The following is a 12,024-nucleotide window of genomic DNA, read 5'->3' as shown; positions in this document are numbered from 1 at the left end:
GCAGGTGGCAGTGGATGCCAGCCTGAGACAAAATTCACAACGGACTTTTTCTGCATATGTAGGAAATGCCCTTTGCCTAATTAAGCAAAAGGGGCTTATTAGTCATTTGGTCTTGGACAAGTACTTCCTTTCTGGGCCTCAGTTTCCTTATCTGCCAAAACAATCAAATGCCACCTGCACCTGCAGGACTGTTGAGAAGATGCATGAAAAACATTTGAGAGTTCCCATCAGAGGCAGCACAGAGCTAAACAAATAGAATATATTGTCAAAACTAATGAAGGCCGGGCACAGTGGCTCACGCCTGTAATCCCAGCACTTTGGGAGGCTGAGGTGGTTGGATCACCTGAGGTCAGGAGTTCGAGACCAGCCTAGCCAACATGGTGAAACCCTGTTTCTATTACAAATATAAAAATTAGCTACTCGGGAGGCTGAGGCAGGAGAATCACTTGAACCTGGGAGGTGGCGGTTGCAGTCAGCAGAGACTACGCCACTGCACTCCAGCCTGGGTAACAGAGTGAGACTCTGTCTCAAAAACAAACAAACAAACAAAAAACCTAATGCTATCTATATTCTCCATTTCCCTGAAAAATACAGGTGAATTTTTGGACTCCTTAGAGTTGAGATTCAGAGACTCTTTCTTTCTATAGAAGCAACTGTTTTTGTCTTCCTCTGTGAACACAGAACTACTCCAGATTCCAGTAAGAAAGAGTCCAGGTGCTGCTCTCAGCATTAAGATGTGCACACCCCCCATGGATATGGTTCACATAGCCCTTCTCTCCCCAGTTTCTAAATCCAGACTATGTCATATTGTGAAAGCCCTCTGGCTGCATCCCCTCTATCATGCCAAATGCTATCCACTCCCACCCCAACCCCACCCCTGGTTTATGTCATATCTGATGGACAGGAGTTAAGAAGACAATCCCCAAACAGGGGCTGTGTGGCAAGTTTTCCACCAGCCTGCAGCTGTGGGGCAGGGAGTGCACATGTTATCAGGAGTGGTTTTCCCAAAGCCACGTGGGCAACCAGACATGCACAGAGCACAGCAAACTCTTTTTTTTTTTTTTTTCTTTTTTTTTGAGATAGAGTCTCGCTCTGTCACCCAGGCTGGAGTGCAGTGGCGCCATCTCGGTGCACTGCAAGCTCCGTCTCCTGGGTTCATGCCATTCTCCTGCCTCAGCCTCCTGAGTAGCTGGGACTACAGGAGCCTGCCACCACGCCCGGCTAATTTTTTGTATTTTTAGTAGAGATGGGGTTTCACTGTGTTAGCCAGGACAGTCTCCATCTCCTGACCTTGTGATCCGCGTGCCTCGGCCTCCCAAAGTGCTGGGATTACAGGCGTGAGCCACCATGGCCGGCCAAGCCCAGCAAACTCTTAAAGGGAAAGGAGTGTGGGGTAGAGAGGAGAAGGAAGGGAGGGAAGAGGGGGTAAGATAAGCTGACTATGCTCCCAATCACATTTTCACTCTGTTCAAACTTACACCCAGCTGGGCAGGTTAAAAAAGCCATTTTCGGCCAGGCGCAGTGGCTCACACCTGTAATCCCAGCCCTTTGGGAGGCTGAGGCGGGTGGATCACCTGAGGTCGGGAGTTCGAGACCAGCCTGACCAACATGGAGAAACCCCGTCTCTACTAAAAATATAAAAATAGCTGGGCATGGTGGTGCATGCCTGTAATCCCAGCTACTCGGGAGGCTGAGGCAGGAGAATCGCTTGAACCTGGGAGGTGAAGGTTGTGGTGAGCCAAGATCGCACCATTGCACTCCAGCCTGGGCAACAAAAGTGAAACTCCGTCTCAAAAAAAAAAAAAAAAAAAAAGGCAGGGAACAGAGACTCTGTGGACAACAGTGTAAGTGTCCAGGGCCTGCGAAGTGGTAACAAGCATCTCTTTCTTGCACTTCCCTATCTGGTGGTTGGTGGGAGGAGAAATAGCAGTGCCTGCTATCACAGGATGGTGGCTGGCTTGGGAGAGGGGCGCTTTCAGCCTGATCACACCTCTGAAGCCATCCTAGGGCCAACAGATAATTCTCCTCCTTGGCCTAGAAAAGCCACTGATCCAGATTTTGTTTTCCTCCATCTTCTTGCTACACAGAACACTACTAGGAAGTTGGCAAAAATCTACCTGGAGTGAAAAGACAGTTAGCATTCATCTTGGTCTCCTTGGCGTCTCACCATATCCACTTCAAAGCCTAAAGCCAGGCAGTCTGGCTTTTTAACAAAATCATAACAAAATCTTACACACTGGCTGTTTCCATGGATCGACCTGGTAACTGCCCAAGCTCACCCTCTAGCTGTAAGTGTGTTGGGAAAAGAACCTACAGGCCTAGCAATGACATCTATGGAAATGCCACGTCTTTGCCACCAACCGGGCTTCAAGCCCAATGACCAGGATGAATAGGAGACCAGTGATTTAAAGAAAGAGAGAATACTAACACTTCGGGGGGTTTTGCCTTGTAAGTAGCTGAAGAGAGGTATTATGGAGGGGGAACAGTATGTGGGGACCAGAAGTGGGAAAGACCATTCTGAGTGAGCCTGGGGGAGGTGTGGCTTACTCTCCCCACTCTGCTGCCTTCCCAGCAACTCAATCCAAAAAGTATTTATTGAGCATGACACTCCCCATCTGCCCTGGCCCTCCCTCTGCAAAAACACTCAAATCTGTTCAAGCTGCAGGGTGAGTTCCATTGCACTTGAACTTGAAACGTGAGGTGCCTACTCTTAAAAAGGCAGGCACACAATTTCCAGTATACGGCAGAAGGGACTCAAGAGGTTTGAGAAAAATAAGGAATATAGCTGACTAGACAAGGCGAAACAATGTCACTTTTGAAAGGGAAAGGAAAGGAGAGAGTAAAAATTTAAACTTAGGGAGAATAATATATTGACACTTTTTTTTAAAGCCTATTCAAAACATCCCAGTAGTTTCCTCTGAGTAACCTCACCAAACACTGAGTATTTCTTCATTCTTTGCCTCCTCCAGCTTGAATTTATATTTTATTCACTTATGGATGTGTTAGCAATCTGCTTTTAGAGTTGCACATTAATCCTTCCTTTGACCTTTGAGGAGGTAATACCTTGGTGCTCTCCTGCATGTCTTCATTTAGGATCAAATAATAAAAGACTCAAGTGGCAGAGCTGGGGGTGAACTAGGCTGCCCCCTAACAAACATGGCTTCCCTGGAAAAGTCATCCTTCATTTACAAGATAGAGAGTTCAGAGTCAGAAAGGAGGCACCCCGTGGATGGCTTGAGCCCAGGAGGCTATGGTGAGCTATGATGGTATTACTGGATTCCAACCTGGGTGACGGAGCAAGACCCCATCTCTCAAAAAAAAAAGAGACAAAGGCCAGGCGTGGTGGTTCACACCTGTAATCCCAGCACTTTGGGAGGCCAAGGCAGGCGGATCACTTGAGGTCAGGAGTTCGAGACCAGCCTGGCCAACATGGTAAAACCCCATCTCTACCAAAAATACAGCAATTATCTGGGCATGGTGGCACACGTCTGTAGTCCCAGCTATTTGGGAGGCTGAGGCAGGAGAATTGCTTGAACCCAGAGAGGTGGAGGTTTCAGTGAGCTAAGATCGCGCCACTGCACTCCAGCGTGAGCTGTAGAATGAGACTCTGCCTCAAAAAAAAAAAAAAAAAAAAAAGAGAGAGAGAGAGGAGGCACCCCAAACCTACAGCTTACAGCTTTGTTCTGTCAAATACCATCCATCCTCTAAGAAGCCACATTCAGGCAGTCTCTGAGAGAAAACTCCTCAACCCTTGATCACAGGCCAGCTGCTTCAGAGCAATCAAAACCCTCTGAGTCCTCCCAGGCCTCCCCCAGCCTCCACCCCTTTTATTGGGGAGCTGGGAGCTCAAACTGCTAATGTGTAGGCAGAGCTGAGCTAAAGGCACTCCATCTGTCCCCCACCCCCCCAGCAACTCTTGGGGGCTCCTGAGCAAATCCACAAACCTGTATGCCTGAGCAGGGCAGGGTAAATGTCTGTACATGGCCTGGACTTCAGTTCCAGGTCCCCCAGGGCCTGGACTTGAAGTTTTTCTATTATGAAATACTTCGATAGCATTCTTTTAAGTTCATTAAAGCCACCCTTGATTAGCTGCAGTGCTCCCACACAGTAAGGGTCGATCGAGGCATATGTGGGCCTGAGGGGAAGCATTTAAATGACTGCAAGGCTCGGCATTCAGCTTTGTAGTGACCCTGAGGGGAAAGCACAGTGCCAGGCAGAGTTTTCCAAACCAGGAGGTTTGGTGGGGACCACAAACTGAGCCGGAACACTAGCAGCCAGCTGTTATGAGAACCCACCACCCAGCTGTTGCCAACAACAACGGCCCCTTCATGAGCTCCACACGACTGGAGAAAACTGGGGCACAGATAACTTAGAAATTTCAAATATCATCCACAACTCTTCCCTTTCTGAGATCAGGATTTGTTTTTGACCTAATAATGTGAGTAGATTTGGCTAATGTTTGGTTAATTCATACCCTGCAAACCAAATAATGGAGCCCTCTGTGAAGATTGAACCTAGACGAAGGGGGGAAACTGACCAGATTTCCCACCCATTCTTTCTTTGCTTCTACTCTTCCCTGTTTCCACTTCTGTGACAAAGAAGGGTAACATGCATCTCAAAGGATGGCAGAGCTTACTAACCCAAGAAGAGACTGTCCACTCTCACTAACTCTCTGGTGAGCATCTACCTTTGCTCTGAACTGGGAGTGACACCCAAAGTTTTCCTTTCCACTGCTTTAAAAGGGCTCCAGGACCAGGTGTGGTGGCTCACGCCTGTAATCCCAGCACTTTGGGAGGCCGAGGTGGGCAGATCACCTGAGGTCAGATGTTGGAGACCAGCCTGGCCAACATGGTGAAACCCCCCTGTCTCTAATAAAAATACAAAAAAATTAGCTGGGCATGGTGGTGCACGCCTGTAATCCTGGCTACTTGGGAAGGTGAGGCAGGAGAAGCGCTTGAATCTGAAGGTGGAGGTTGCAGTGAGCCAAGATCGTGTCATTGCACTCCAGCCTGGGTAACAGAGTGAGAGTCCGTCTCCAAAAAATAAATAAATAGGCCGGGTGCAGTGGCTCACATCTGTAATCCCAGTACTTTGGGAGGCTGAGGCGGGTGGATCACAAGGTCAGGAGTTTGAGACCGGCCTGGCCAATATGGTGAAACCTCGTCTCTACTAAAAATATAAAAATTAGCCGGGTATGGTAGTGGGCACCTGTAGTCCCAGCTACTTGGGAGGCTGAGGCAGGAGAACTGCTTGAACCTGCGAGGCGGAGGTTGCAGTGAGCCAAGATTGTGCCATTGCACTCCATCCTGGGTGACAGAGCGAGACTGTCTCAAAAAAAAAATAATAATAATAAAATAAATAAATAGATAAATAAATAAAATAAAAGGGCTCCAAACTGTCTGTGGAGTAAGGGTAAGCCCAGGCAGGTCTAGTCAGAACACTTGAGCTAGAGTCAAACGTGATAGTGTTAGTAAGAACTCCATAACCAGACCTGCCCCTCAGAACATGCCAAACCCGAAAGTCTGAATCCTTTAGCAGGAAGGCTCTATGTGAGTCATCTAAGAATCTGGAGGAAGATGCTTTAACAGTTCTTCTAAGATCAAGGAATAGTGGGGCCCTGATGCCCATCACACCATTCAAAATAAACTGAATTCAAGGCTGGGCGCGGTGGCTCACGCTTGTAATCCCAGCACTTTGGGAGGCCGAGGCGGGCGGATCACGAGGTCAGGAGATCGAGACCACGGTGAAACCCCGTCTCTACTAAAAATACAAAAAAAAAAAAAATTAGCCGGGCGTGGTGGCGGGCGCCTGTAGTCCCAGCTACTCGGAGAGGCTGAGGCAGGAGAATGGCGTGAACCCGGGAGGCAGAGCTTGCAGTGAGCAGAGATTGCGCCACTGCACTCCAGCCTGGGCGACAGAGCAAGACTCTGTCTCAAAAAAAAAAACAAAAAAACAAAAAAAACAAAACAAAACAAAACAAAACAAAATAAACTGAATTCAGCAGAAAATATAGGCATAGTATTCTCTTGGCTATTAAAGCCCACCAACCACTGTGGTAACACCCAAATTAGCACCATCACTATGAAAGTTTTGCATTACTGCTTCCAACTTTCTAAAGATCTATCTATGTCTAGAATGTGAGAGAACAATGTCCTCTTGCCATCACAGCCCACTGTTGTTCTCACCCCTCTGACACTGACCTCAAATGGTTTAAGATCTCTTAGCTTTATGTTATATAAGTAAGACCTTCTCGTACTATATAATCCTTTGCTATCCAAAATACTGAAGAACACATGGACTCACACTCCTTTGGGTACCAAAGAGATAAAGCAGTTAAGCAGCTAGCCCCCAAATTCAAGGATGTCATCGCTGGTGATAACATTTAAGAGTCAGATGCTTCAGCAGTGCATTTTGCTGACCACGTATGTGCCTGGTGCTGGCAAAGCTGTCAAAAGCAACAGTTAGCAGTGTTGGGCTAGGAAGTGTCTGGTGCTTTAATGCTTCCCAAACAGAAGCTGCCTCAATCACAGGTTTTAGAAGGGCAGTTGTAGCTCTTAAAGGGTTTTAACTGCACCCCCAGGCCTCATTATAGCAAGATGATGCCTTGGCATAGAAAGGTTGGAACTCTCTTCTAATCTCCAGGCTGTTTCTGGCACCAGTAGCCACATGGACCAGTTTGCTGAGGGCTTTCTCTTAGGGTCTCTAATATGCAGCCTCCTTTTTATGGTTCCAGACCTATCTAAACACCTATCCCCCAAGAAATAAGTTTTCAAAGCATTGCAAAGAAAGGAGTTTAACGATTTAATAATATAAGCACTGCAGCCTTGTATTCACAAAACAGCCATCCTGGGGAACCTAATCGACATTTGATATAAATTACCCTTCTTATGTCCCCGTGGGGAAGCCAATATTTTAGGGCAACCATGACTACTGCCAGCTCTCCATAATCTGTTCAGAAAAATAAAAGGTAATGAGAAAAATTCAAAACAGAAGATAAGTCTAAAGTAATTTCTATCTGATTTTGAAATGTGTTCACCGCAGTTGTGGGTTGTCAGGTTGAGGGAAATGGGTTAAGAGAGGAGAGGGGGCAAATTTGCCTAACAGTTAAGCTTTTATGTAAATTCAGATTAGCTTATGTCTACTGAACACATCACCTGACAATGGTGGGGGTGGAGAGGCTGGATTCACACATGACGATATTCTGCAAAGATTGAGAACTGACTGGAAGCAGGTGACCCTCTTTTCTTTTGCCTTAAAATATTAGTGGGACTACAGGCTTGTTTGTTTTCTTTACCCCCTTAGAATTTTCTGAGGTTTATATTTGAAACCTCATTTGAAACTGATCTTTATATAGGAAAAACAGGTACACTGTTTGAGACAAGAGTTGGCAAACTTTTCTGTAAAGTGACATATAGTAAATATTTTAGGCTTTGTGGGCCCTACAGTCTTTATCACAACTCTTCACTGCACCACCGACAGCAAAAAAAAGCAGCCCTAGACAATATTTAAATGAAGCAGTGTGGCTGGTTCCAATAAAACTTTATTTACAAAAATAGGCCCAGGGCTGATATGGCCTGTAGACCATAACTGCCAATCCTGGTTAAAGAAGATTCTGGTGGTCAGAGGAGGTTCCAAGGCAGCATTTAGCTTCCCTGGCACCCAGCTGGTCCCAGTGGGGCTGGTCCACTGGAGAAATAATTTGCAAAGCTAGATTAAATATTATCTTCATTCTAGGGACATATAAACAGACATGCTAAACAAGATAGGTAAGACTGGAACCCAGAACAATTCACCTCCTAGTCCTATTTTGTCCTTCATCATGGTCCTGGAAGAGCATAAAAGTTAGCAGCCTCTAACTGACATAAGACACAAAAGAGAATTTAATTTAAGGGAGAATTGCAGTAAGAAATTTATCTTAGGTTTCTATTACCCAATAATGGCTCTTAGCTTTTTTAGAGTTGTCTTTCATTTTTCTCTCCACTCTCTTCAGCCTTCCTCACTCCTAGCCCAGGTTCATAAAAATGAGGCCATTCCTCATTTTACGAAGACATACCTTATGGATGAATGGTTGCAGAAGGCAAATCCTGCTCTTTACACCAGAACCCTTTTCACAAGGTCTAATATATCTTCTCAAGAACACAGCAGGATGTGTGGTGGGGAGATAACTGCACAGCCCTGAGCGTTACATCACTTTGAGATGGGCAAGAGAAACAGTGACGACACTTAATTGTTCCTGAAGCCCAGTCACAGCTCACATGCCTTTTTAAACAGCTGGGTTTCAGAGCTCTGTTTAGAAAGCTCATTTTAAAAGATGAAGGAATAAAAATGCAAGAGGAGGCCCTGAAATTCTGAAACCTGCAGTACTGGTTTCAGATCAATCTGGGTTTGCTCTTTGAAGCCTGAAAAGGCAATGGGCTCTGGCCAACAGTGCTCTCACCTTGGCGAGCAGAGAGAATAATAATATAAGCAGCAGCAAACACTTTTATAGCACTTCTCATGTGCCAGGCACGTTTTAAGCACTTTCTATTCACTCATTTAATTCTTATGATATAGATATCATTATCCACAGATGAGGAAACTAAGACACAGAAAGAACTTCCTCAAAGCCACACAACTAGTAAATGGCAGAACCCGGATTTAAAACCCAGGCATTCCACCTCCCAGTGCCAATCTCTTAAAGGTTTATGACTATAAGGGGTTTCCTTTTATCCCATATACTCTACTGTCCTAGAGAAAACCACCTCTGGTGCTTTCCAAGGCCAAGGAATGGAAATAATGTGAACACGTATGTGGGCTGAAGTTAACATGTAAAAGCCCTGATGTGCCTCCAAAACAGAGGCCAGGTACATTCCCCTAATGCCTGGCCACAAAGAAGGCCACATGCTCTGGCTACTCTCTTCTCCTATTTTTTCCCCTCTCCTGCCATACTGAAAATCTACAGATAATCCCCCCCACTACCAACTAGGCGAATGCCTTATTAACGCTTCTAGGATATTAATAGGTGGATAAATTATTGATCAGCCCAATCTATAAGCAAGAGTCCAGCCAACTTGCCTTAAATCACCTGACAAGTTATGCAGAGCTCTAGCTTCCTATATTTCTACCAGTATCCCAGGGCCTCTGGCTCTATAAAAGGAGCAGGCCATGTAAGGAACCCAGACATCCAAACCTACATTCTTCCCCCTTCCACAGCATCCACCAGCAATTGTCCTTTTAATATTAGTTCTATAATAGACACAAAATAACTGATCTTAAAATATGATTGCTAATCAGTTTCCAGCTACTATACAGGGAGGCTTTCTGTTGTTTTCCACTAAAAGTGACTAAGGTTCTGGTTCTTGTTCTACCAACTTCCCGGGGTTTCAAGGAAGCCCAAACAAAACCAACAGGTTTGTAGTCTTGTGGTTTGCTTTATAACTCATGATAGGCATGAGTTAGTCTGGGCATTGCCTTACTCTGCACCACCGGATTCTAAACATACTTACTACTTGGTCACCATCTTGCTACCAGATTTGACCAAGTTTCTGCATCCAAAGATGTGATGCTAACATACATAGTGAAAAGTCCAGAAAGACTTCAGGGCTTTCTACCTCAGAGATCCTCTTAATCCCATTCCTACCTAGCAAGGAGTAGCCCTGTAGTAGCTACTACTTCTGTAATAGCCCTGCAGAAGCAAGATGTGCAGTAACTAGTCTTAGTAATCATCAGAAGCTCAAGAGACTCTGGTTTAGAGAATGTCATTAACCGTTAAGATGGCAGGAATCATGACTTTTGTACATTTGGTAGAGGCTCTGGCTTTGGAAGTGTGCACTGATCTTTTCACATCTGGTGTGAATCAAATGCAAGCCTCACTTTCAACTTATTGCCAACCTCCTCATGCAAGTAGGTTCCTTTTCCCCTTTCTAAGTACTTGAATTTGTGGGATCCGTCACAGATTTGAGTATCAAAGCAAGGTTAAGTTCGCTTCTCCCTAGTTTCCCCACAGCCACCACATCAAGCTGTTATTAAGAACCCATTTCAGCGCTGTTCAGAAAGTGGGGTACTTGCCACCGTGCACTTGACTGTAGCCCTTACCCCACTGCCACGTTGGCTGCAATGCCCAGGACAAAACAGCCTTGGTGGGTAGACGGGTGGAGGGGGTAGAAAGAAAGGCAGGGGGCAAAACTGCCCACGTCTCCCCCCGCTACACACACACGCACACACACACACACACACACACACACGCTCTTACACAAACGATGGTTGGAATGAGACAGCCATATTAAACAGGTCAAGAATCTGGGAACATACAACTTCTGGGACACAGGGAGAAGGAGGTAGGGAGCGTGGCATTTGCACCACGGTAAAAGCCGTTAAACTAACTTAGTCCAACGGGCTGAGATGAAATCAGCTCCAGGAGGTGGCATAAAGGGAAGCGCACGTGAAGTGGTGGAGAATGGAACTCCAGCGCAGTAGAGAGGGATGCTGGGGCCAAACTGAAGCTGGAGAAGTAACACATGGCTGCACGGGGCTCTACTCCATGCCCCTCCCCCTCCCCGTGCAGGCGTCCAGCGCCCACCGACTCCTGCTCCCAGCGCCAGCCATCCGCACGGGGCGCCCCCACCACGCGCCACTCCTCCTCACGCCTCGCTCCCACCCCCTGCATCTTCCACTCACCCCACACGACACCTCTGCCCACTTTTCGGTTACGCCCCCAAAGCCAGCCTCCATCTGCCAGGTCCCTCCCTTCACCTCCGGGACCCGACTCCCCGCACACTCCGTCCCAGCGAGGCTCCCCACGTTTCATAGCTCCTCGCTCTTGCTCCCTCTGCCCTCATAGACTCTGAACGCCCCCTTTCTCTTCCCTCGCCCCCATCCACTTTCCCCTCACACTTCTCCCCGTCCCCCTCCCGCGGTCACGCGCCCCCCCCTCCCCCAACGGCTCCTCCCACGGCACCCGCTCCAGGCCCGGCTCACCTGCACGGCCACCCCAGTCCCGGCGCTGGTGCGGCTGCTGCAGCTGGAAGGGGATCGTGGCCCTGAGCGGCTGCAGCCCAGCCCGGGGGGAGCCGGCGGCGGCTGGGGGAGAGCAGCCCCGCCGGAGCCCCCCGGCCCCTCCGCGTCCCGGCCCCCAGGCACCTCCGCCTCTGCCGCCCGCTGCGGCTCCCGCCATGGCTCGCCCGACTGCCTGCCTCAGCCCCACTGCGAGCCCCACACAGCCCCCCAACCCCCGCTGCCGCTGCTTATCTGCTCTACAGGGCGGGGACCGGCCTCCTCATCCTAGAGCTGTCATTGGACTGCGGAAACCCAGACCTTCCACCACAGCCAATCCACAGCTTAACCTTCCCTTTCCCGAGGATGATTGGTCGATGTGCCTAGCGATCTAAGCCAAGACCCCACCCTCACACCGCCCCCTTCGGTTTTCCAACATCCCAAGAGCTGCTGATTGGCCTGTACAGAAGAGGGCTGGTTCTCCAGCGCCACCAATGAGAAGACGCAGAATACGGGAGCGTCGCACCCAGTCCCAGGTAGTATGCAAATATAATGTCACGTGACGTCAGGCAGCGCTGGGGAGTGGGGGCGGCGCTGAGTGTAGGTTGGAATCAAACACTAGTGAAATAATTTTGGGGGACGGGAGTAGGCAGCAGTGTCAAACTTTGAACAGTTGAGTCCCTGAATCACAGAGAAAGCGATATACCTTCAAAAAGTATTACATTTAATTTAACCTAAAAAACGTTAGTTTTAAATCCTTATAGGATCTCAGTGCTACTTACAAGCTCCAAACTAAGATCCTACAAATTAATGCAAGGTTTGCATATCATTTGCATGTGATTTGCATTATATTTGTGCATTTAATGGCGACCTTGCCTCATGTGACACTCACATCTGTCTTTCTCCACGTTTCCAAGTCCCTACTTGGTGTTGATCCAACCTTAAAAAAACAATTGCTAGCCTGTAAATTAAATTGGGACTCTGAAAAGAAGCAGGGAATTTCCCTTCAGAGTCGTCCACTCCAAGTCTAGCTCAGCAGAGTGAAAGGAACAA

General features: G+C 47.6%; 1 protein-coding gene across 2 annotated transcripts in view; it reads right to left on the bottom strand.

The window, feature by feature from the left end:
- The window catches only part of FAM117A (family with sequence similarity 117 member A), a 52,835-nt gene extending 41,619 nt beyond the window's left edge, over nt 1–11,216 (bottom strand). Inside the window, exon 1 of one of the 2 annotated variants that reach the window (XM_030808020.1) lies at nt 10,957–11,216. In XM_030808020.1, coding sequence (XP_030663880.1) covers nt 10,957–11,152 — 196 coding nt within the window. In that variant the 5' untranslated portion in view covers nt 11,153–11,216. The remainder of the gene's footprint in view (nt 1–10,956) is intronic. The other variant, XM_030808022.1, reaches the window with a different exon arrangement.
- Between the last annotated feature and the right edge of the window lie 808 nt (nt 11,217–12,024).

The sequence above is a fragment of the Nomascus leucogenys genome, unplaced genomic scaffold (assembly GCF_006542625.1).
Source record: "Nomascus leucogenys isolate Asia unplaced genomic scaffold, Asia_NLE_v1 Super-Scaffold_258, whole genome shotgun sequence".
Lineage (NCBI taxonomy): Eukaryota > Metazoa > Chordata > Mammalia > Primates > Hylobatidae > Nomascus > Nomascus leucogenys.
This window is presented reverse-complemented; position numbering and strand designations above follow the sequence as displayed.